Raw genomic sequence first — 26,639 nt, forward strand, 5'->3', positions numbered from 1 at the left:
AAAGCTAGTGCCAGCCAGGTATTTTGAACTACAACTCCCACCATTTCTGACCATTGGCCAACCTGGCTAGGTATGTTGGCAATTGAAGTCCAAAGCATGTAGAGAGCAGAGGGACAAGAAAGGACCATTTCCCACCAGCTAAGTCAGTAGCGTATACTTTGGGATTTGGAACTGTGGAAGATTATTCTTAATGTCACAATTTGTGGTGATGTAACTCCTATTGGACATTTAAGGAAGGGAAACGAATCTTATGCACAGGTGCTGTCCTTGGTGCTGAACTTCATCCCCCAAATAACTATGGAACACCATGGATGGTTCCCAAAAAGCTGAAAAGAGAAGCTGCAGTGGATAAGGAGCCCCACTGAGAAAGGCATTAAGCCTCCCTTAGTCCTGATGCACTACATACCCTATTATCCTCAGCCCACAAGATGCCTGTGGATGATCAGAGTTGCAATCCAATACCTCAGAAGTTCACCAGGTTGGAGGATGCTGATTGATCACATCTTTTATGAAAAAGCTTAAGAGCCACTCAGGTTTCATATACTTGAGCCTCTTTCTACCGATGAAGAAACAATACGAACTGTTTCAATATTGTTAATACAATTTGGGGGGAAATACTCTCAAAAGAGCCACTTTTTGGCTTTTTTGCAGCAGACACTTCATTGCAATATCTTCCCCTGACAGGCTTGCCCAGCAAGGCAGCATGAGAACAACAGTCTCTTAGAGCTCTCTTAACACAGAAACATAGAAAACAGAGCGAGTCAGAAGGGTCCTCCCGGGCCATCTAGTCTGACCTCCAGCACCAGCCGGCTCTGCTCACGACATGCCCACCATGTGGACGTCCAGCCTATCCTTGAACACCCGCACTGATGGGGCCTCAACCACCTCCCGGGGAAGCCACTAACACTTCACGATAGGAACTCAACCACCGAGGACCTTCTGTGCACGTTTACAGGAGTGTTGGAGAAATGCAGCAAAATGTCTTCTTTTCATGTAAAGCTTTTTAAGAAAGACACAACTTTGTTCTGTTTTGTTATGACCCTGAAAGGCTCAAAGACAGAGTATTCATCTGAAACTTTTCAAAATGAGGAGCTGCCAGCTTGTAGGTAGATTCCTAGAGTGGACCATCCCATCTAAAATAATCATTGGGCTAAGGAAAGACCCTCCACTCAAAAATAGAAAGAGATAAGACAATCGGTACATCGAGCTCAGTATTGCATACACTCAGCGAGCACAAATCTACTAGGTTTCAGCAGGAGACTTTCTCAGTCTTACCTGGAGATGCTCACAGTCATGACAGAGTATTTGCGTACCATCCACTAGCCAAAGCTCTCCAATAGTGGTCACATCTACGCTGGGGCTTTTTGCATGCCTTGCTGCTGTGTTATATCTACACAATGATGTAAATCTGCTGTATCTACAATCAGTTTTGTTGCATAATTGACATCTGAGCAGTGAACAAAGAGCATTTCTTTTCCAGCTACCACATCTCTAGGTACATTGAGATATAGAAGAGCGCAAACACACCGAGAAAAGTGGTTTCCTTTATTTTCACAATTATCTGCCCCATTTTCTCTGCTGTAAAAAGAAAGAGCCTCTATGACATCTAAAGAACTGGAAAATAACTGCGTACAGGAAATCACAAACACACAATAGAAAATGTCACAAACCCTCCCTGAAGTTTAGTTTGTGCTCTCTAACTAAGCTATGGCCATCTCCAAAAGACTATCCTATAAAAATGATATCACAGTAACCCTAGAACACAAGTGTGCATTAGGATACAAATAGAACGGGTTCCAGCTGCAAACTGCTTCTGAGATTGCAAAGTCTGAATTGGTTAGATCTGCAAAATGAACTTCACAAAGATTTTTCATGTACCTCTAGGTAAATACACACACACCTCTGAAATGGTGTGCCCCGATCCAATGTCTATAGGTCCATGTCATATGTTTGGACTTCAACTCCCATCAGACCCAGCTAACATTGCCAAGGGTCACGAACGTTGGAAGTTGTCATCCAAAACATCTACAGGGTCCCAGGCTGGGGAGAGAAGCTATAGGGTGACCCCACACAGGAAATGGGGCAGAATCTATCACCAAGTTGCCATCTCCACTGCACAGATTGTAACTTAAGTAATGCCTCAACAGGGCTAACTGCCATAACTAAGAAAGAAGTGTGAGGAAAATATAAATCCTTCACATGATTTATATAGTGCAGATCTAAGTGAATTTGCCTTTTGAGAGAGCCTGCAAAAAGCTGGGCTAAATATATGGCATTTTCTAGTACTGGGACTAAATATTCAGTTTTATAGACTGAAGGTACCCACCCTCGTCCCACCTACTGAAAAATAGTTTTATTTGGAGTATCAACTTTGCAAATGGCTACTGCCAATATGGGCCACAGCCTCCCCAATCCATCCTGGCTGGGGTACGCCGGACATCACTAGAGGACCCTGGCTGAGGAAGGATGGTCTACCATTTTCTATCCTTTCTACTTCACTCTTAGCATCGAGATGATTCAGCACAAGAGCCAAAAAGAACTCCTACAACAACAAATTTGGAGGTCTCCTCCGCAAACACCTTGCAGGAAAACCAGAGGGTCAGCTTCCCCAGGGGGTGGCTGCCCAGTTTCTGAATTCAGCGGCCACTTAGGTTGTTGGTTCTGCTGGTGACGCGGATGACTTGAAAGGAGGAGACGTGGCAAAGGAATAGAAAGAGGGCTACATGCAGCTAGAATTTGGCAAGAGTGGTGAGATCACTGCTGTTGTGGATGTTTGGAACACAGAAGGTGCCCATCCATCTGGGACTCAGACACAGTGTTGATGGTGCCCTCTGAAAGGAAGGCTGGGGATCCCCAGCTCCTGGCTGAATACAGCTCAGCAAAGAATGAGTCAGACTAACTCTCTCAACCTCTGCCTGAAGTCTGGCTCATTGTCAGCTGCTGAAACAGGGAGAAGAAAGCCAACATTTCTCATGCAGTGGTAATTTCATTTAGAGCAGTGTTAACAGTGAGAAAGTGATAGTTCAGTAAAATAAATTTAATTATGCTTTAAAAGTCATTATTTCTTGCTGAATCATTGCCTTATTGCTGAAAGCAGTTTATATTACCTGGATTGGGTTTTCCAGTTTGATACTGCTTTGAGTTGAAAAACCTGGAACAACAAACATGAAGCATTTCTAACACCCATTTTCTCTTCCACTTTAAGCTGTTATGAAAATATGAAACAACAGTACAGCAGTTTCATGGAGGGGATAATTATGGATAATGCATAACTTCTCACAGTTTTAGATAATTGGTTGCTACAAGTGGGACTAGCAACAAAACATTGCAGTGTGAAACACTTCTCTCCAGGGGTCTGGGCATCATGGCCTCTGCTAGGACACTCTATTCTGATAACTCCCCTCCCAGTTTCCTAACAGCCATGCAACTGTCCTGTATGCACTGAGCATGCTGCCCTCAGTAAGCCTCTTTCAAGGCTTCCCCACTGGATACCATGCATATATATTTAGTACTCTGGCAAATCTCAGTGTCTCCCCCATCCCCAATTCTCCTGATACCTCTTTGTTTACATATTGTTTTGGTGAGCATACGGAGAACTGAGATTTTTGTAGTATTTTTGATGATGCAAAATAGCCCTCTGTTAATGCTGCTTTATAAATTGATGAATTTTAATTAACTAGTTATCCAAGCACAAAAACTACCAAGATACATTTTGTGTTAGAACTCCTATTAACATTAGAACAATCATCAATGTCAATCGTCTACACTGTGTGCAGTGAAACAAAGAAGACATACTCTTGGATCAATGGACCAAGCTGCGTTCCGAGGTCATCGCAGTAAAACCATCTTTCAAAAAGGACATCAGTAGATTCTCCAACATAGTATCTGATGAAGGAGGGTGGGAAACTTTATTAAATTGTTCTACAATATCCAATGGAAAGTTGTGGTTATTTTCTAAAGGTGGTTTGAAGGATTATGCACAGGAAAACAATACAGACATCATGCTTTGAATTTGATTTGAACATGTTTGTACTTGGCAGTTTGGTAAAACGCGAACCATTGAAAATCTTGAAATCTAATTTCAGATTAGAAAGAACTCACTTTATTTGGAGTGCACTGTTGCACAGACAGAGATCCAACACTTCAAGTCCAGGTCGTTATCTAGCAACAGCCAAGTGGTGGAGAGAAGCTCCTTCTGTTTCCATCACAGAAGTGGCACTGGGGGAAGGCTCTGCACCCGTCACCTGCTGGCCAGTGCTCTCCCCCCTTCATCACACCCACTCCGCTCTTCCTTTGGCATCCTGTCTTGTACCCCAGAGCCAAGAAGAGTGGCTCTGAGGCACACGGGGCCACAGTTTAGCACTCCTTACACCCAGTGCTTTCCCATCTATATAGTGCTATTTATTTATTACATCTCGAGCTGCCTTTCTGGAACCAACCAAGCTGGTTTACAATGTTAAAAAAAGAATGAAATAGACATGCCAAACCTTTAAAGACCATAACTATTTAAAAATACAAATGAAAAAAAGATGCATTTTGACCTTCCTAAATGCAAAGAGCAGAAACTGATCATAAATCAAGGGAGAGTGCATTCCAGAATTTGTCCATCTGCTCTTCCTCTTTGCTGAGGGAAGAAGTAACTCTGACCTCCTGTTTTTTAATCCAGTGCCATCTTTGCCCCGCTTCGGCTCCTGCTCTGCATTTCCCTGAACCTTCTGGTATCAGCCATCAGAGGAGAGCGAAGGAGGCCATGGAACATCCATGATCCGTAAGAGGGGGAAAGGGGGAAAGACAGTGGAAAGATGTTGTTCCAGCAATTCTCACAACCTGGAATGGAAGCTTTTAAGCAGGACTTACCACAATCCCACCCAAGATACAGCTGTGCTCATTAGAAGCTTCTGGAAGAATTTGCCCTTGTGAGAACAACCCGGGCTCATAAGCACCCCCTTCCTGTAATCATGCACTTATTCCAAGAAGAAAGACTCAAGCCTGCCCTTTCAGGCTTTATTCTCTCGGGGGCTCAATGGTCATTCTGTCCCAGTCTCTGAAATAGAGCTTCCTTTTTCTGGGGGCGTTTAGCAGTCACCCCCAAGGACCCACAATGCTTACATGGACAGTACCAGTTACTTTAATTGCAATTGCCCAGGATCACAAACCCAGATCTGTCAGTGTGCTGCATATGCGAGGGCCCTGACTGTACACACAACTCAACAACTTGTAAGATTTGGCCCATTCAGTTCAATGCGAAGGGTCAGCTTCCTCCACTGAACTGAACTGGACAAACTCAATATGCAGTCCTTGTATGGGTGCACCACACTGAGACAATATTTCCTGCAGCACTTCCTTTTCCACAACTGTTACAATATTTGCATCGTGCTTTTCAACCAAATGTGTTCTCAGAGCAGCGCTCCCAATGAGACTTATAAAAGGTAAAGGTTTCCCCTTGACGTTAAGTCCAGTCATGCCTGACTCTCGGGGGTGGTGCTCATCTCCGTTTCCTAGCCGAGGGAGCCAGCGTTTGTCCGCAGACAGTCTCCGTGGTCATGTGGCCGGCGTGACTAAACACCGAAGTGCACAGAACGCTGTTACCTGCCCACCGAAGTGGTACCTTTCTATCTACTTGCATTTGCATGCTTTCGAACTGCAAGATTGGCAGGAGCTGGGACAGAGAGCGGGAGCTCACCCGGCTGTGCAGATTCGAACTGGCGACCTTTCGATCAACCAGCCCAGAAGCACAGCAGTTTAAACCACTGCGCCACCTGCAGTCCCCTTATTGGACTTATAAGACAGATGCTAATTAGACTTATAGACAGATGCTATTTCACCTGAGCCCGTCGGTTTCTGTCTGTAGTCTTTTCCTCTCAACAACCAGTCCCACCGTATTGGCGTATCTTTGAGGTGAATGTGGGATCCTTGCCGGTAAGAGGAACATCTGCCCAAGAAATTTAAAAAAAAATGAAGAGAAGGAAGTCAAAAGCCTGAGTAAAACACCAACCATGGGTTCATTTCCTCCTTTCCCATTTCGTCTTTGTTTCTTGTTTCCAACTTTCTTTCAGCTGCTTTAACAATCAGCTGTTCCTTGGTAACGGTGCTTGCATTAATGCTAACAACCAAGATGGCAGTCCAGACGGCAGCCCTGTGTGCTCCGTTAATGATACCGATTCTGTACAACTTATGTGTAGACAGATGAAGGTGTCCAACCAGTCAAGAATGTATAACCGCTGCCAGACACTATTAAACTGAAAAAGTAACCACAGTGTCTGTGGATTACAGGACATATTCAATGGAAGTATAATTTGGGTTCTAGCAACACAAATTAACAGGAAACTTGCTGCTAGCACAAAGGGTTTTCTGCCAATTATCTGTCTGCATTTCTCCTTTGTTGTTGCAAATACATGCTATAGGGCTGGGGGCTGGAAGAAACTTCTCCCTAAAGTTATTTGACTTGCTCAAACTGTTGGGTGTCGATATAAATCAGAGCCATGAGGCTGCGAGGCGAAAGGTCTATTGATTGGTGTGGAAATGGAATGAATGAAACCCTGTTTTTCCAGCAAAGCGCTGCCACAGCACTCCAGGCTCAGGCTTGATTCTTTGCAATCCGGAATGGAGTATGCTGAGAGCCAGGGTGGTCTAGAGGTGGGGGTGCAGGAACGGGGTGGTGAAAACTCAGGTTTGAGTCCCCACTTGGCCATGGAGACACTTGGGGTGGCTTGGGGCTAGTCCCTGACTCTTCTCTAATCTACCCCACAGGGTTGTTGTGAGGATAAAATAGAGAAGGGGAAGATCATGTATATCAGCTTGAGCACTTTAGCAGGAAAGGGGAGATAGAAGAGTACCAAATAAACATTGGTGGGCGAATAAACCAACTGTGGCAGTGCCCAGCACTGCAGGAGCAGACTTCTGCTCACACAACGGGCATTCAGCTCTACTCTTCCCCCACACAGCTGCAGGCTCCATCCTGCAAACAGCGTCCATTCTGCTGGCAGACACGGACTGGAATTCCTCCCTGTGGACCACATTCCATGGCAAAGGAGGAAGGCCTGCTTGAGGTACAAAGCTGGTGAAATGAAATCTTTCACTGGGCCTCCTAGGCTGGTGCTGCCCAGTGCACCGTGTCCCACCTGGGGCACGGCAGGTGTTGGTGGCAGCCCAGGAGCATTCCAGCCTGGGTCTGGCAAGGGCAGCCTTCCCCATGCAGCTTTTTTTCCTTCCTTGCCTGTGCTGCTCTTTTTTGTAGCACTGCAGAATATTGCCCTGATTATGCCTCTTGTAAGGAACCCAGGTCGGCTTGCATGAGCCTCAACTTTCACCCTCCCGTGAGAGTTCAGGCTGAGAATCTGTGACAGGACCAAAGTCACCCAGTGGGCTTTATGGCCGAGTGGAACCCTGCTCTCCTAAGTCCCAGTCCAGCTCTTTAACTGCTCCTCAGTTGTGGCCAATGCCCCCGTTTTAGTATCGTCTGCGAATCCGATCAGCAGTCTCTTCACCCCTTCTTCCAGGTCATTGATGAAAAGATTGGTGATGCAGGTATGTGAGGGGATGTCACACGGAGGTGGGTAGAGACTGTTCTCCCATGCAGAGGAGGGCAGGACGCACTCCAACAGAGCAAAGCTCAGGGAGCCCAGGTTCCATTTAGATGCCAGGAAGCATTTCCTGACAGTTAGGACCCCGAGGGTGTGGAAAGGGCTTCCACGAGAGGGCATTGAGGCCCCATCGGTGCGGGTGTTCAAGGATAGGCTGGACGTGCATATGGTGGGCATGTTGTGAGTGGAAATGGCTGGAGCCAGGGGTCAGACTAGATGGACTAGCTCTGTTTCTCTGTTTCCATGATTGAACAGAATCGGCCCCAGAACAGGATCGGCCCTTATGGCATCTCCTCTTCTGTGGTCCTGTTCCCTGTCTGGCAGTCGTGCCGCTGCTGCTCCCAGCAACACCCCCACCCAGCTTTCTAGATAGAGCCCAGGGTTAACGCCTGTGTCTGCATGCATTGTTCTTCGGAAATGTTTTCCATTTTCTACAGCCTGGGTCATTTGCCTCTGAAACTGGGACACACCAGCTGTGGGATTAAAGGCCCAGTTGGCCTTTAATCAAGCCTCGGTCCAATGCTCAAACGTGCTGTGCAGCAACCAACAAATAGGCCTCAAGCTGCGTGTGCCGTTCTCTCCAGTCCACACATATATTTTCCACAACTGCGTAAATGTCTAAGCCTGTTTACCTCGCCTTCTTTAATGTAAATGTCCTTGTGTTTCCCATTTTCTATTATCTTCAGGCACATATCTCCTTCCAGCTGGTAGAACAACTGTAGTATAGGAGGGGAAAGAATGTCATTAATAAACATATTTGTCAACACACTTCACACACCCTGCCTGGGTTCCAGCATCCTACAGTCCCTGCACCATCCGTTCTGGAAGCGCATAAAGCCATTGATGATTCCAAGGCTCAGCTCCAGCAATATTTACAACACAGAGACTCTTTCTCCTCCGCACAGAGTCTGTATTCTCCAGGCAATACCGTTTCATTCGTCATTTGGCCATGTGATCTGTCCACTGGGGGCTCTCAGCAGCTTGTTCCTCCCCAGGGACCCCTCTGCATTCTTCTGCTCCTGCTCTTTCCCAAACAGCATGGAGGGGGCAGCCCGGAGAGCTCCCACTGGGGGGGCGCATCGCTCTTCCAACACCCAAATGGAAGTCTTGCATTTTGTTCATACTGCTCTATGCATATAGGACCCCAGAGATTAGGGCTCCCAAATCTTTTATTTTTATAACCTTACCCCCACCCTAACAGGATAGGCTGGACGTCCACATGGTGGGCATGTCGTGAGCAGAGCCGGCTGGTGCCGGAGGTCAGACTAGATGGCCCGGGAGGACCCTTCTGACTCGCTCTGTTTTCTATGTTTCTATGTTTCTAACTCTTGTCTGCATGTAATATATTAACTGTAGCCTTTACTACTTCTGCCTGACCTATACATACTTGTTTACTTCCCTGATTACATTAATTATTAGCGATGGCGATTATTCATTGCTGGCTGAAGTGCACTCAGCCATATACTTCACTGAAGCACAGAGAGATCGGCAGGGGCAGTAAATATAATTATACCACCCCAGTGACTCCCTCCTGGACAATAATTTGCTATTTCTTCCATTTTGAGCTGAGATGCCAGGATGAATGAGGAGCCAAGTATTAGAATTGTGTGCACGCTGGCTCAGGTGCCTTCATTTTATGGCAAAAAATGCAGTACAGAAGTGTCAAGGGCGCTTCAGAATTCCACATAGTTTCTTAGCACTCCCCAAACCAGCCTGAGCTAACCTGGTGCTTGCCAGATCTGTTGAACTGCAACTCCCATATTTCCCACCCAGCATGACCCATTCCCACACTGGCTGGGAATGGTGGGAGTTGGAGTCCAACACATCATGAAGGCACCAGGCTGGGGAAGGCTGTGTTATAAGAGCCTGAAATGTGCATAGCAGGCGAAGGAGAAAGCGGCTTGTACAAGGCCGGGCTTGGCAGAAAAGAGCTCCTCAGATATGGAAGACTTCAGCTCCCAGCATCAACCACGCTGGCAAGGGCTTTTGGGGGTTGGTCTTAAACCAGGCCTCAGGCACCCTTGCGAGTTCTAACATATACAAATACCGGAAGCACCAGATGACTGGAGGAGACAGCTGGATGTTGTCCCCATCTACAAGGAATGGAAGAAAGATGAACCAGGAAACTATAGACCAGTCAGACTAACTTCAATCCCTGGGAAAATACTGGAGCAAATTAAAAAATCAGTCTGTATGTACCTTGAAGAAAATGTAGTGATAGACAGAAGGCAACATAGATTTCTTAAGAATAAGTCATGCCAAACTAACCTAATCTAATTTTTTGACCGGGTTACCACCTGAATGGACAGAGGAAATGCTGTGGACATAAGTCACCTAGTTTTTAGCAACGTGTTCAATAAAATGCCACACAACGTCCAGAAAAATAAATTAGCAAAATGTGGGTGTGACAGAACTACTCTTAGGTAGACCTACCACTGAATAGGTCACAGAGGGTGCTCATCAGTGGCACCCTCTCAAGGTGGAGAGAGGTGATGAGTGGGGTCCCAGAGGGCTCAGTCCTGGTACCAGTGACCCTCAACACCTTTATTAACGATCTTGATGAGGAAGTCCCGAGAATGATAATTAAACTTATATATGATACAAAACTGGAATAGCTAACATCCTGAGAGATTAAAAAAAAAAAGATCCAGGGTGATCTAGACAAGCTACAACCCTGGGCAGAAAGCAACAGAATGAAAATCAACCGGGACAAATGACATGTGCTCCATCTAGGGGGAAAGGACACATGCACTGAGACAAGGGGGGAATACTTGGCCCAACAGCACTGAAAAAGAAAAGGACCCTGGAGTTGTTGCGGACAAGCTAAAAATGAGCCAACAATTCAATGCAGCCGCAAAAAGGGCGAAAACCATTTTGGGATGCATAAACAGAAGCATCACTTCCAGAAAAAGAGAGTACTGGTTCCCATCTCTTCTACAATAGTTAGACCTCATCTGGAATACTGTGTGTAGTTTTAGGCACTCAAATTTTAAAAAGATGCTGAAAATCTGGAGAGATTCAGAGGAGAGCAACAAAGATGATGCAAGGCCTGGAAACTAAGTCTTATTACAAGAGGCTGAAGGAACTGGGTGTGTTCAGTCACGAGAAAAGATGATTATGAGGGGACATGGTAGCGCTCCACAAGTACCTCAAAGGTTGTCACAAAGAAGGAAAAGACCTCTTCTCAATCATCCCAGAGTGTAGGAGAAGGAACAATGATCTTAATCTACAGTACACCAGGAACAGGCTGGGCATGAGGAAGAAATTCCTGTCAGAGCAATACGACAGTGGAACCAGTTGCCAAGAGAGGTTGTGTGCTCTTCCACACTAGTGGCACTCAAGAAGAAAACAGACAGTTATCTGAGTGGGATGGTGTAATTGGTGTCCTGTACCAACAGGAGGTTGGACTCAATGGCCTCTTTGGCCCCTTCTGACCCTATTATTCTGTGAATCTATGAAATAGGTACTTCCTGGGTCACATCTCCATCACAAAGTTACAAGGTAAAGCTGTAGCTACAATGTACTGCTCTTCACAATCTCTGAATGTTTTTATGGTAGCACAACATAATTTATACCAAAACTGCCGTCAGACTGTAAAATGCCCCTTGACTATAATTTAAATACATTGCATTGCAACAGGGCTTTTCTACACAAGGCATTTATCATGCACTTGTGATCTCTCACTCATAGACGTTTGCTAGTCTATTATATGATGTCCTCATCTTCCAAGGCTTCCCTCCCTCTCTTTTTAGAGTCGGCTATTAAATTTCAAAGGCTGGACAAACTGGAATGAAATCTTCCTGTTTTATCACAATTCCAGTATATTATACTGATGCCACAATGCCACCTTGTGGTTGAAAGTGGAATATACAGAAAAGTGCAGCAAGACATACCTCAGAAGGGAAAAAAAGACCATATAAAGACCACAGACTTCTTCCCACAATGAAAATGGGAAAGAAACTTCAATAGCAGCAGCTTAAATGCCTCATATGGAGAAGTGAGGAAGGTCCTTCAGTTAGAGGACTGTACTTCACAAAATAGGGCACATTGCCACCCTTTGACCTACTCAAAACTAGGGCTATTTAGGGTGCGGAAATGGCCTTTGATTTAGTTTAGATATAGCCTCCATGTTGGTGTGAGCTTGAGTGGACTCCAGGGGATAGTAGAGGACAGGAAGGCCTGGAGGAATGTTGTCCATGGGGTTGCAATGGGTCGGACATGACTTCGCGACTAACAACAACAACATAGCCTCCATTTCTAAAGAAGACACCAGGGGCTGTTCTTTTCTCAAATTGCAAACCAAGAGGACATATTCTATATTTTGAATCAAAATGTGAGGCACTAAGATTGCTGAATAAATCTATTACCGGTGAGAAAGTAGAGCTTGGATGCTGTTTAAGCTTTCCTTGTGTGTGAAATTCGTAAGTGGAAGGATTTTTTTAATGTATTCTTATCATAAACAGAAAAGGGACTGCAGGTGGTGCAGTGGTTTAAACTGCTGGGCTGGTTGATCAAAAGGTCGCCGGTTCAAATCTCCACAGCGGGTGAGCTCCCACTCTCTGTCCCAGCTCCTGCCAGCCTTGCAGTTCGAAAGCATGCAAAGGCAAGTAGATAGAAAGGCACCACTTCGGTGGGCAGGTAACAGCCTTCCGTGCACTTCGGTGTTTAGTCATGCCGGCCACATGGCCACGGAGACTGTCTGCGGACAAACGCTGGCTCCCTCGGCTAGGAAACGGAGATGAGCACCGCCCCCGAGAGTCAGGCATGACTGGGCTCTAATGTCATAGGGAAACCTTTACCTTTATCATAAACAGATAAGGAACACCTATGTATAAAGCATATTCTATATGCAGATTGTGCCTGTCAGGTGATTGAATTTCAAGCCACAAAACCACCAACCATGTAATCAAAGTCTGATATCAGTTCAATCAGTCATGTTATTTATATTTATGTTGCAATGGTGCCTTACAGAAACTAATCCTAGCATCAGTTCACTAGCTTTAAAATGTATCAACTCAGAGAACACTTTCATTAATGCTGGTGTCAGAATTCCCATCAATTTCATCTTCATAGAACTGAATTACACCCCAGAGATGTTAAAATAAAATAATTTAAGAGACAGGTTAGTGTACTAAAAGCGTGACCGTCTTTATTTTGAAGTGGGTGGAAAATAATTACTCAGAGTAAATAGCTTTTTTGGTTGCCTTTGTTTTCTTACAGCCATTTCAAGGCAGTTAAAAAATTTAAAGCAAAAATTTAAAATTTGGGGCAGGGGGCAAGTCAGGTTGAACTACTGGTGACACGGCCACATCCATTTCTGAACCTGCTTGCGGCTTCCTGCATCTGCTTTGGATAACAAAAACTTTGGACGCAGTGGCTAGACTGATGGCAGGGATCAGAACATGTAACATTAAATGTGATCCTCTTGCCCCAGCTGCCTGCACCTTTTGGAACCCAATTCAAGGTGCCGGTTTTGACCGATACAGCCTTACCCAGCTCAGGACTCAATGCCTGATGGAAGACCTCTCCTAGTGTTCACGTGCACAAGCACGATGATCCTTATCTGAGCCCCACAAGGGTGTCCCTTCCGGGTGGCCCTCTGACTCCCGAATGCTTCCCCCAGTGCAATTCACCCAGCACTAACGCTGCCATCTTTTTTGGCACCAAGGTATCTTGTCTGTTTGGCACCTTTCTCTATTCCCAGGCATTTAACAGCATTTGATGTGGTTTTTAATGGGTTCTGGGATTTCTTGGTCTTGGTCATTAAAATTCTTTGTTTATTTGTATGTAAGCTATTTTTATGTTTTGTTAGAATTAATGGTCATTAATCTTTGTAGATTCATCCAGGGTGCATTGGCAACTTGCTGGAAAAACATATACTACATAAATCAATATATCTGCATTGTATATAATTTGATCATCTGGCAGAATTTGACTAGCAAAGAAGATATTATGAGAGATTGAAATGTTTGTGATGAAGCTAATTCGATTTAGGGATTCATTTGTTCTGTACCTATAAAATCCCTGCATAACTTTCTATCTTTTTCTGTTATAAATATGTTTAATTTTGCATTTATATTCATACATCATTGTCTTTTCATTACTGTACTGAATTACACTTTTAACAGTTCAAGTACTAGGAAGGCTAATGACACTTACTGAACACATGGAAAAAGGCAGACTAATAGTTTGCTAGAAATCTGAGGGGCTGTTTATGGCTTTTATAAGCAGCTTATTCTCTGGATAGTCAGGATAACAGATTGAGCTAGAAATTCTGACTTGGCACATATTTCTCTGAGCCTCAACTATTTAAAGAACATGAAACTATAATTATGAATCGGCAGTAATTAATGAATGCTGTACCCACAGTGTTTGGCAACCTGACCAGCTTTATTCATTTAATTATATACTGTCATTCATCAAAAAAATATCATGACAACATCTCATATTAGTTTCAGATTTTCCTTTCACAGAAGAACAAAAATAGATGTTTTTTAAAAAGACAGTTTTGTAGGATTGGAAGTTTCCTGATAAAGTCAAGGAAAGGGAGTGACACCTTCCGGGCACATGGAAAACTGCATGCTGAAAATCCGAGGAAGGGTAGATTGGGCTACTCTGCATATGAAGGAAACCTGCTGAGCTCAACTGTAACTCACACATAGGTAAAGCTGTATTAATGGCATTACCATTACTTGAATTGCTGTCCATGTAGCCCAGGGATGGGCAGCGGGTGCCCCTCCAGATGTGTTGGCCAACAACTCAGCATAGCCAGTGGTGAGGGATGATGGGAGCTGTAGGCCCAAATACTTGGAAGGGTCACAAGTTGTCCCCTGGCAAGCCATGCTGTGACAAGCAGGATTAAACAGGCAACCTCCCTCCCTCCCTCCCTCCCTCAGGCCAGCATTAAGGGAAGGCACCCACCGGCAGCCACCCCTGGAACTGATCCTTCTTTTCCTTGCAGGAGCCTGCCTATCCGCCAGACTCTTGCTCTAGGCCAGACCCCTGAGGCGGTGGGAAACGTTAGACGTCCACCTGCTCATGGGCTCTCTGCCTGCTGGTCAAGCCAGTGGGAGCACTGGTGAGAAAGAGGAGGAGGCGCAAGAGCACCTGGCGACCATGGCCGTGAGAAGGGAGATTCCCTCAAGAAGGAGCCCTTGCAGGGCTCCAGCCCAAGAGGCCCCAAGAGCTGCAAGTGTGTTGTGTTCTCCAAGTATCGACTGGTGTTCCAAGGTATGCTGCCTCTGGAGATGGCCCTTCCAGTTAGCTTCGTGGGTAATAACTGCTGGTGGACTTACCCACCATACATTTCTCTTAGCACTCATCTAAGGTAGTGGACATCTTATCCTCTGGCAAGGAACTGCATGAGTTGAATATGTCTAGTGTGAAGCAGTTACTTTCATCCTGAGTGCACTGTTCAGCAATCTTGTTGGTGACACCCCCCCCCCCCGCCCCCCAGTCAGGGCGGCAGTCTCCTGGGCAAAACTGTCAGCCGCTGTCACCTGCTAACTGGGAAGACAGGAGAATGCCGTCCGTGTGCCAATAAGGGAAGAGAGAGAGAGACTCTGGCTGCATTTGCCCCAACACTGGGAAACACAATCTGTGAACAGCCAATGGGATGTTCTTGGTTTAGGGGTAGTTTGTTAACCACTGCAACAAGCCACCCTGCTTGGGATTGCATGACAAGCCACAGTACACACCCAGCACCGCTCGCATACTCACAATGGCAGCCAGCATGTGCAAACCGGACCTCTGTGTTTGCCATCAGCGCATGGGTTTGTGAATCTCCAGAAAGGAGGATCCCTATCTCCATAAAATTGTATATGCTGGTGTATATGGCTAGGTGCGATGTACACTTCTCACCATACTGTGGAAGTCTGTGGCCAGGAGTCCTGTGCATGCCCGACTCAGTCTGCTGCCCAGGTGCTATCGGTGTGCACCTTCCACGGCCCAGTTCTTCCTCCTCTTCAAACTGGACACGAACAGGACAGCCCTTCAAATAGAAGGTTCCTCTGCAAGAGGCCAGCTTGCCATGCCAGGGGGGCTGCAGCCCCTGAAACCTTCTTAAGACAGCCGCTGCTGCTTCTAGTGTGTGCGAAGATGCCTGCACTGCCTGTAGGGCAGCGAGGAGGCATCTGCCCACGGAGACGCTTTCCCCACTCACTGCTCTTTCTCTGGTGCACTCCTGCCCAGAGGCTGCTGGGCAATCCAGCGGAGTGAAGCTTTCTTTCAGGGCGTACAAGTCTGGTGAGAAGACAGGCCTCACGTGGCTTGAGGCCGGGCTGCTTTTTTCCCCTCTTTCTGGTGCTGCATTGTTAGCCTCTTAATACAAACTCATTTGTGAACTATTTAATGTGAGGATAGTGGATATAATCACTACTGGATATTGTTAATGGCTCTTTTGGTATTTCATGTTCTTTTACAACATTTAAATGGCTCAGAATTGAACCAATGTTGGACCATATTATAAGGAGAGTGATGTATTTGCTCTTTATTTAGTGGGATTTATGAGCTGCTTACATTTTTAAAAAAAGCTATAGGAGGTGGTAGTCAATGCAGCCAGCTCCTCAAAGGATGTCTGTTGACTGATCGGTCCTTGTGCCAACCCCAAAAGTCCACTCCTGCCCTGTTCTCTCCACCCCTCCAAGCACCCACCTGGTTGCAACTACTCTGGGGGTTTATTGTCAAAAGAGCTCAAGAGGATTAATTAACTGAGAAGCCTGAGCATTGTAATTATTTGTGAGAATTGTTCATGCACTGCTCCCACATAAATTCAGCATTCATGTGCTGCAGCCAGGTATCTCTGCACTCTAACAGCAGCAACTTTTTCCATAAGCAGTCTTATGGCCTCGCAATGTTATCTGGAGGGCAGCAAGGATTATCTGGAGTTCCAGCCCCAAGAACTTGCAAACTCAGAGCTGGGGCTCCACCTGCTTCATGGCCAGCACAGAATGCACCACGCCCACTGCTGCCCCCGAGATTGCAAAGGAGCCTCAGGGAGGAGAAAAGGGGTGTGTGCGGGAGGAGAGGGCCAAGGGACCAAGGACTTAGGCCAGTTCCTATCAGCATCCCAGCCTCCTTCCATGCCCCCCCCCGCAGCCCCCAGCATTACATTTATTTTTATTTATTTAAGGTTTTTGTATGCTGTCCCATTACTAAAAAAAGTCTCTGGGCAGCTTACAGAGAGCGAACCCAAAGACAGAACTCATAACAACAACAATACACATCTTTTTTTTAAAAAAAGCACACAGCATCTAAAATACTAATAAAAGCAAGGATAAAACCAGTTAATTATTAAAATACTAGGAAAATAAAAAGGGTTTTGCCTGGTGCCGAAAGGAACAGAGCGATGTTGCCAGGCAAGCCTCCCTGGGGAGCATATTCCATAGTAGGGGCACCACCACTGAAAAGCAGTGGAAGCGATGCATTTGGAGCAAAATCAGGTGGTGGCAGAAATCACAGCCGCTGTGCCTCATTCAGGGCAAAGGGTGCAGGCAACCTCTGAGTTCAGAAGCATGCCTGCCTCGAGGGGGGCGAGGGGGAAGGCTCGTGCCTTTTGCTACTTAAGGGGGGGGGGGGTCTGGAATCACAAAATGGATAACGCAACAGATTTGGTAAGGCTTGAGCAGCCTCAGGGCTCATTGTTCCTGCCACTGGAGTAATTAAACTTGGACTCTTGATGTTTGTGGTCTTTTAATGGATTTCTTGCCTTTAGCTGTGGCACACGACTGTTGCAAGAACATATAAACCGTGACTCAAAGAACAGCAGCCTAGAAGAAAGTATTGTTGTTTCAGCTTGAGTGTTCACTGAAGGAGGAGGTGATCCAAAAAATTATAATTAAATTTTAAAAGTGGGAGGGATTGCATTCTGTATCTCGAAGCAGCACTGATAAGGAGGAAGGCCAGTGGGCCGGTTGCACCATTAGTCATAGAAATGACTATAGGGTTGTTTTGAAAGACCAGCAAGTTGCGAGTTATTCATTATTTCAGCAATCTGACTGCCAAGAGAGTGAAAGGTGCTTGTGTGATCTTCTGCCACAGTTCAAAATAACTTGGCCAGCTTTGGGGGCTCTGCACCATGTCTGTGGGGCAGACACCACTGGTTCTTCTCCCACAGGCCCAAAATAGCTTAGGCCAACCCTGTGCAGGCAGAGTCTGTACCTGAAGCCGCCCAGAGACAAACCGTAATGGACGAGTTAGAAATACCCTAATAAATAAATAAATAAGCAAGCAAGCAAGCAAGCCAAAGTGAAAGAGAGTTCTGGAGCCTAAGAGCCCATTAAAGTGGCCACTTGCACATTGCCAAACAAACACGGGACAAGAGAGGTCATGGATTTGTACATGTATAACAACTATAATTCAAATTGAATACACCTCACCGCCATGGGAATTGGTTTGATCAGGTGGCCTGTGGGCCTTCTCAGTCTGCTGGCCAAGCGGTAATGGGTAATTTCAAGTTCTTCTTTGTTTGCACAGCTTGACCTTGCGAGCAGAGCTGGACTGGCTAGCTCTTCAAATAGAGGGCAGCTTCTAGGCTGTCCATGGCCACTCTCGCCGATCTTTAGTGGGACAGAATCACGCAGAAGACAAAAGCAGCATTTCCAGAGAACAGAATGCATCCCTGTCTGATAACTAAAACTGCCTCCCTTCCCACCCCACAAAAGAGGGTCACTCCATTTCAACAGAGTAATCTTCCTGCTAGACTAGGGCGAAAAGCCACATGGGGCAGGCAGCCATGAGTGGCATCATGTGGAGAGAACGGATTGTGAGAGTCATAGTAAAAGCAATGAAGAGCAGCGATGGCACATCGGACTTTAATGCCCGTCATCTGTGGCACCAGAGGAACGGGTTGGGCATCGTGCACATGTTCTCAGGGTGGACTGGGATGGTCTGCTGAGGCTAGCTTTGATTTCCTGACGTTGCTACTAAAAGGAGGAATACCTCGGCCGTTTGCCTACATCCTGCAGATACGAGGGGATTGTAAGCCTCTGAAGTTAAAAAAGCCAGACAAAAACTCCAGTACAAAGCAAGGTTGCTGACTAACAGCAGGGACTTTGTGAAAGCCGTCATAACACTACAAGGAGCAAGTCTGCGGGAAATACAGATACCAGGGCGCCCTTCTCTGCAATCTCTCTCCTGCTTCTGAACCAGGCAGAGGCCCTGTGGCTTCTGGAACCTTCTCCGACCTCAAGGCCAGCATGGTTCCCCCCCCCCCCCCCCCCCCCCACACACACATGCATGCCTCTTCCTTCTTGAGAGGCAAAGGCTGGTCTTCCAACTTGCTGTTTTCATAGTGCGGAGACACTTTTTGCAATGCTGTTCTTACCTGGTTGCTTCTAAGGCTCATGGTTAAGCACAGTTGAGAGGGACAGGAGGATGGTAAACTTGTTGTGATGGGCTTTTTGCAACTTTTCCTTTGCAAACTTGTTATTTTTGTCTCTTCTTATGTGTTGCATCTACCTGCCCTCATGCATATGTGAGTCAAGGTGCTCTTGTGATTGTAATATTGGACAGATACCCTAGTCAAATCTCGTTATTTGCGGAGCTTAGTGGGTAACCTTAGACCAGTCTTTGTCATTCATTCATTCTTTCATTCATTCTTTCATTCATTTCTACACCACCCATCAGCAAAAAGGCTCCCTGGGAAGTTCACAAAATTGTAAGATACAATAATTACTATAAAACAATCATTATAAATTTACAGTACTACAATTAGCATAAAATACAATAAAGCAATGATCCACCCACAACTGCAGCTAAATCAATCTAGAGGTACCATAGTAAAATACAGTAAAAATGGAAATAAAAGTCTAACTATTAAAATATTGGGAAAATAAAAAGATTTTCACCTGGCCTGGCACCAAAAGAAACAAAACCAGGCCTGAAACCTGACTGAAACAGATTTAGATAATCTGTTTCACCCAGGAGTGGGTGAAGCTGCTTGGCTACCACCTGTTCAATCACCTTGCCCTGGAAGGAGATATTAGTGACAGGTCTATAATTTTTCATGTCCCCTGGGTCCAAGTCCAGCTTTTTAAAGAGTGGTTTGATCACAGCCTCCTTTAAAGAGGCTTGTACTACTCCGTCCTTCAAGGAGGCACCCACAGCTTCCTGGACCCAATTACAAATCCCTTTCTTAGTTTTAGCAATCAGCCATGATGGGTAAGGGTCAAGCATACAGGTGGTAGACCAAACCTTTTTTTGTCATCTAGTTCACTAAGTATTTGAAAATATAAAGGGGCAGACTTTGTCTGCTGCTGTGAAATCTTTGAAGAAATAAAACCAAAACCTTATCGCTGCCTCTTACCTTCCTCCTCCTGTTGTCTCCTTAACCTTCCACCTCAACCCAGATGTTTCTTAAGAAAGCACTGGAGCTAAATTAGTCATGACTAACATGTTCCATCAACTCCTATGGGTTCTAGTTATAACTATCTTTAGCTGCATTCAGGTCTTGCAATGTATACCATACACCCTTGGGATAGGAGCCTTCTTTTGAGGGGTTATAGTTTTTGGACAAATGCCGTATGCTCCAAAGGTGCTACATCATGATCATTATAGATGGTGCAAACCTAAGGAAGAAACACTCTTTCTGCAAGAACTGTATTCTTCTAATATTCTGAGATAGGACATTGCCCTCTGAAAGTTATGCTGTAGTCCATGAAATAAAATCAAACCATTATATTAAGAACATCCTGTATTTTACCTCTTCTCCTTCTTCAATGTGATAATCTTTCCTTTGGTTTGGTCCCCCAACAAACATTATATTGAGCTGACGGCGGTGCCTGCAAGATAGTTTTTAAAAGTCAGATTTGTAAAATGGATCATTTATAAACATTTCTTTACTGCCTTTTTTCTTAGAATACACAGAGCAATGAACAACTTTTTGTTATTCTTTAGCCATATGAAACATTAAAAAGTATCAAATGAAAATACTAATAAAAAAAATGACAATGTAATTCAAAAAACCACCAACCCACCAAAGTTTGGCAAAGAAAGTACATTAAAGGGAACCAAAAAATTAGTAGTGACTCCCTTCCCCCCATGATTGATCTCCATGGAGAAGAACTAGTTTTGCACTCAGAAGAAACACTGCCAAGACTCCAGTCTGGATTTTTAAAATAACCCTCTTGATTAGTATTTGATTTTCTCTTCACTGGGGTTGACCGGAGACACAGATGAGATAGAATACTGTTGTCCACTTCTGACTTCCTTTAGCAGAGAAGTGTACCATGACAGGCCTACCAGGTTTGGGTTAATTTGGATGAAGGATAACTGGATATTATGGACTCTTTGGCTAGATACGACAATATTTTCCCTTTGTATTCTCTCTCCAGCAGCCCTTGTCCCATGTGCCCAGCACACTAGAGCAGATCTGAGAGAATGCAGGGGCGAGAGTATTTAGTTAACCAGCCATGTCTGTTCTGCTAGTTCTGCTGCTGAAAAGATGTTGTTGGATGCACCTCTTTGTATTATTTGGTTTATTTACAAATATAAAAGCAGTACACAAACAGGGACAAAAGTTAGCAGATCCTATCCCACAATTAACTTTTTTTGAAAGCTGTTTTGGCCTCAACACACATGGGTCAGGCAGTTAAATTCACACATGGCACACTTCTGTGTCACTCAAAACTCCATCTTTATTGAAAACAGTAAATAACTAACAAACACAGACTGCTTCTTTATGATAGAGGCTGATGAATCAATAAGCTGGATGGGTGAGATGAAGTAGGCTGCTGAGATGAACACATACATAAAGGATATCCTGGAACAATTATAAATGCAAGGCTGAGGGTGCAACATGACAAAGTAACATAATGCCCAGTTGAGATGTAACAAATAAGCCTAAACTGCAGTTTAATCTTAGAGAATGACCCTAAGCTCTCTCTAGGCTTACATGTATCCCCTCCTCTTCCATATTTCAGGAGGGGTATGGAAGCTTTCACATTGTGAATCACCCAGCATTCTGTGTTGACCCGGCCCAAATAAACTGCAGTTCATCTTTGTTGTTTATAAAGTTACTTTTTTCATCAGTCACTGTAAAGATTAACCACAGTTTAGCTGTCTAGATGACACAATAAACTGCAGTTGATCTAAAATGGAAGTTGTTCTTATCTCCTTATAGCCATGACAGAGGAGGAAAGAAGAGAGGAAGTCATCATGCTCATGAGGCTAAACCATGTTTTAACATTGCATCCAGAATTAAAGAAAAGCTGGAGCCTAAATCATTTTGCCTACAGCAACCTCAGAGCTCTCTTTTTCTCTGTCTTTGAAAATGCCAAGTGCTATTTTACTTGCACACCTCTTCCCTCAGCTCAGTATCATTAATCTTCTCCATTAAGATTAAGCGACCATTCTGGGTTATTCCAGCAAACGTCCTAACAAAGGAATCGTTGGTTAGCAGCTGTAACAATATCCTAAATTAAGGAGAAGGGAATGAAAAGCTGTGAAATGCTCAAACCCTTCCCGTGTAGATTCAGACTTTTGTCTCATTGCACATTTCCTAAGAGTACCATGAGCTACTGGCATCCTTCTTCTGCTGTGATTATAATTCCTTTACACCTCTTAGTAACTGGAAAAGTGTCACATGTGTTCTCATTTGACAGGTTCCTTCTTTGAAACTTGGAGATTATTTTTTGGTGAGAAAAATATTGACAATTTTTGGAGTTAAACAAACACAACGTCATGAAAATCATCTGTTCTTGTAATTTGCAATACGAAGGCCCTTATAGCTTATCATCTTTAGGAAACATCAGATTGTCTTAAAAATATGTTTAATTAGGATTGAAGATTGCTGCATACTTAACATTGATGATAGTCCTTTTATATCTACAAAACAGCATATAAGCTTGTTGTGGCCAACTTGCAAAATTGTTCATGGCCTTACCTTTGACAGATACTTATTTCATTCTTCTTAACTTGCATAAAGCTTTACAATAAAGATTTAACTTTTACACAGATGAATATAATTTACTTCCCTAAGTAATGCGAAAAGAATACTATTTACTTACATAAGCTTATTGCATACTGGAGGCAGAAAAGCATCTCGGTTTTCCTCTACCCATTTTTTTACATTTACAAGCAACTTCTCCATGACTCTTGATAGTTTGTACAAATGTATTAGGCTGGGACAATAATAGTTAACTGTTGTGAGGTTGCAAGTTCCTCCATACATTTACGAAATGCAAAATAATCTTACTATGTTCCATCTTCCAAAGGTTAGTTTGTTCAACTAATTTTATTTCAACAACTTAGCTAATGATCAACTTGTGAGTGAAAGGCACATCTGAGGCCGCTTTGGCATGGATGTTTCGGCAATGGTGATGAACCTATTATTCATTTTATTTGTATACTGTCTAATGGCTGGAGCTCTCTAGGCATTTTACAACAATCCATAAACGATAATAGAAAATACAAATAACGATAACATCACAGCATTGCACTACAAAATATAAAACCAAATTTAAATTATGAATTTAAATGATTTAAATAACTAAGACGAGTTAAAGCAACAGAAAACAGCTAATATAATGCCCCATATACTTTGAAGCTGTTAAGAGCCTGTGCATAAGGGAAATTGTAACATGGCACCGAAAGCATGGCAGAGGGGGTGCAAGGTGAGCCTCAGTGGGAGACTTGTTCCATAATTGGGGGGGGGGGGCTGCCACTGAGAAGGCCTTCCTGCCTCCTTCACAAGTTAAGAACACCCCCGTAATTGCATTGTCTGGACAGACTGTGGTTGGGAGAGGTGCTTTATCAAGTACTGTGGTCCCAAGCCATATAGAGATTTATAGCTTAAAACCAGCACCCTGAATTGGGCTCAGAAGCATGTGGCGGCCAATGCAAGTGGGCCAGAACTGGCGTTATGTTTGGACTTTTTGGTTTAGGTTATTAGTCTGGCTACTGTGTTTTGCACAAGCTGCAGCTTCTGAATAGGCTTCAAGGGCAGCACCACACAGAGTGCATTGCAGAACATATGTAGATTGCAGGGATAAACTAGGTCAGTGATGGCGAACCTTTTAGAGACCGAGTGCCCAAACTGCAACCCAAAAGCCACTTATTTATCGCAAAGTGCCAACACTGCAATAAAACCTGAATACTGAGGTTTTAGTTTAGAAAAAACAACTCACAGCCAGTCCAAGGATATATATATATATATATATATCCTTGGCAGCGCACTGACCACATGTGAAAGCTCAGATGAGTTGTGGCTAATGAGTTGTGGTTTGTGATGTCATCGCCTGGCACCGCTACTCCTTTCCAGGCATGCGCATGGCCCCTAAGTGTGCTGTTATCTGATGCTCGGCTGCTGGGGTGATGCTGGGGCGACTTGGCTTGCGTGCCGACAGAGAGGGCTCACGCGTGCCACAGGTTCGCCACCACTGAACTAGGTTATCCCTGTCCAGATAGGGGCATAGCTGCAAAAGGCAGTCTGTGCAACTGAGGATATGTGAGCCGAAAGTGACAAAGATGGTTCAAAGCTGCTCTTTCAAATGGAATGAAACCAGATCCATAATAGAAGGATAGAGTGTTCTCAGTCCAGTCAGAGGAACTGCCTGCTAACAGTATTGTCTGTTATTCAGAGGAGCTCAACCCCTTGTTTATTCATCTGAATAGGCACACAAGACCGATACAGTCTCATGTGTGAATTTTTAGGAGTCTGAGCATCAAAGTCTTCTGACCTTGGTGCTCAGACTCCAAAGGCCATGCCGCTGTACTGCCCCCTTACGGTCGATGTGGAATAAACTGTACTGGGCTTCTCCCCTGGTCACAAGTGGGCCTCTGAGGAGGACAAGCCGGATGCTTGGGGGCAGCGGGCTGGGGCAGTACAGTTCTGCTGAATCCAGCGAGTGCCACGGCCTTCTTCCCTCCCACTGCCAGGCCAAACCAGACAGTGGAAAACAGCCATGTAGACAAAATGCAGGGCACGGTGTATAGCAGTGGGGAACATTGCCACTGCTGTGCCCCACTTCTTGCACAGGATGCTCATAAGCACCTGCCACAGGGGATCTGCCACAAGGGTGATAAGGCCTGCACCCTGAAGGAAAATGCTGCAGCAATGCTATATACTCTGGCTCTCCAACCACTACCTCTTGGCAGGCACCCAAACATGTTGGCTACTGACCTTGAGTCTCTTGCTAAGGCCCAAGGTTGCCCTTGCTAACTTGCAAATAGCCACACTACTTTATCATGGACAAGGGATTCCCAATCATAATAATGAAAAGATGCCAAAAGGAAAATGCTTCTTACTCCTCCGTGCCTCCCCCAGTTGTTCTCTTCTCCATCTAGCTTCCTGTATAGAAAGAGCTGAAGGATCCAACAGCGATCCAACTCCAAGAGTTTTGCTTGCTGGGGCCATGGGCATGGGTTGCAGAAGGACCAAGGCACTGGTGCCATTTCGTTGTGAGACTGCTTGGCCCTGTAAGATCTTAGGGTCAAACAACCTTATGGACGAAATGCCAACTATGACACAGGGAAAATTTCCACCAACTACTCTTCACTTACTTTAGAATATGTACAGTAGTCAGAAGCAGAACCACTGTTAAGATGTTGACAGGGCAACAACCAATGTGCTAAAAGCATCCACTATGTAAGCAAAATCTGCGTGAGAAAGAAACAGTGCAGAAATGATCTAATTATTCTGCAGTTCCAACACAGGCATTTACTCAGCATTTAAACTCTGTGCTAAGCAAGCAGGGAAGGCAGGTGTAACACAGAATTTTAGAGCCAGACTAGATATTGGGTAGCAGGCATATATAATGTTTTCCTGACTTCTTAAAGTAACTGCAGAAGGGCAACTGGGGATGAAAGAGAACTAATTTCTCTCCAGTAAATTTTCCACTCAAAATGCCTTGTCCAGTTTCTTTTATACCAGTGAGAAAGACCACAACCATATATTTTCTTCTGTACATAAGAAAGCACATGGAGCAAAGTTTGATTTTCAGGAGAAAAAGGAACAAATTTTTGAGCAGATCTAGATGTTCTTCCTTTGCCATTTTTTCTGCCCATCATGACTAATTTTCTTTTTTATGCCAGGAGACTATTTGCCATGTGATTTATAATTTAGCCCTGAATATACTGATAAAGCTTAAACTAAAGCACATTATTAGGAGAAAGGAAAAAGAAGCCATATCAGTTGGTCATTTTGAGAATCAGTTCACTTCTTTTAACAGGCAAAAGAATTATCAAAGGGATACATTCTGGCATGCATGCATGCATGCATGCATAAATAAATAAATAAATAAATAGACTTATGTGAACATGACATTGATCAAGTTGTTTATCTCTATACCTATGCATGCATTAGAGTGGGCTCTAATCCACAAATGTTTGAGCCAAAATAAATCTCTTTAACCTTTAAATGTTAAAGTTTAAGGCAGAAGTTATGGTGTGACATGGTTGCCCTTCTTCTCAGAGCCCTCTCACCCCTCAATTACTTTTCACTGTTGGCCTTAGGGCAGTGTCCCTGGGCATACACTGCAGATTCCTAGAAAAACAACCACATTAGACTACACAGCAGAGAGAGAGAAAGAGAGAGGTTATTTCTGGCATCAGTAAATACTTGAAAGAAAGGAAGACTACTTTGGCAATAGCTTTTGTTGGCCACAGATAAGAGTCATTTATTTCCCAGGTAGCCATCTTCCTTTCCCTCCTGCCTCCATCCCACAAGAGTTGCCATCTGTTTTCTATAGCTGATACATATTTCTGGAGCACTATCTACAGGTAAAAGAAGGCTAAAGACTGTGTGTGTGTGTGTGCAGCGTTGAGTGTCCAAACAAGTGTCAATCCACATTGTTTTAGAGGGGAGTAGTCTTTATGGCATTACAAAGCAAGCGGTTAGCAATAAGCAGTATTAAGCTGGCAGTTAACTTTTTTAAAAAATGAAATTTTGCAACAGAATACTCAAGGTTTTGGGAGTGGTGTTCATGTGGACTTGCCCCTCCCCCCCCGCGTGGTTAACACAGAGGCACTTTTTAAGAAATTCAGCCCTGATTAGTACTAAATGGCTTGCTGCAGCTCAGGGAGATCTCACCGCTCCGATTCTGCCTGTCCATTTCTAGT

General features: G+C 44.5%; 1 protein-coding gene across 3 annotated transcripts in view; it reads right to left on the bottom strand.

The window, feature by feature from the left end:
* HAAO (3-hydroxyanthranilate 3,4-dioxygenase) overlaps positions 1-22,725 on the bottom strand; it is a 34,827-nt gene extending 12,102 nt beyond the window's left edge. For all 3 annotated transcript variants that reach the window (XR_006414584.1, XM_044428848.1, XM_044428847.1), the window contains exons 1-6: positions 22,589-22,725; positions 20,284-20,362; positions 8,216-8,299; positions 5,826-5,932; positions 3,796-3,885; positions 3,108-3,151 (exon numbers count right to left, since the gene is read on the bottom strand). Coding sequence is in view for 2 of the 3 variants with exons in the window: in XM_044428848.1 (XP_044284783.1) it covers positions 3,108-3,151; positions 3,796-3,885; positions 5,826-5,932; positions 8,216-8,299; positions 20,284-20,362; positions 22,589-22,671 (487 nt within the window). In the remaining variant the exon portion in view is untranslated. The remainder of the gene's footprint in view (positions 1-3,107; positions 3,152-3,795; positions 3,886-5,825; positions 5,933-8,215; positions 8,300-20,283; positions 20,363-22,588) is intronic.
* Between the last annotated feature and the right edge of the window lie 3,914 nt (positions 22,726-26,639).

This window comes from Varanus komodoensis, unplaced genomic scaffold (assembly GCF_004798865.1).
Source record: "Varanus komodoensis strain SLA01 unplaced genomic scaffold, ASM479886v1 scaffold2, whole genome shotgun sequence".
NCBI lineage: Eukaryota > Metazoa > Chordata > Lepidosauria > Squamata > Varanidae > Varanus > Varanus komodoensis.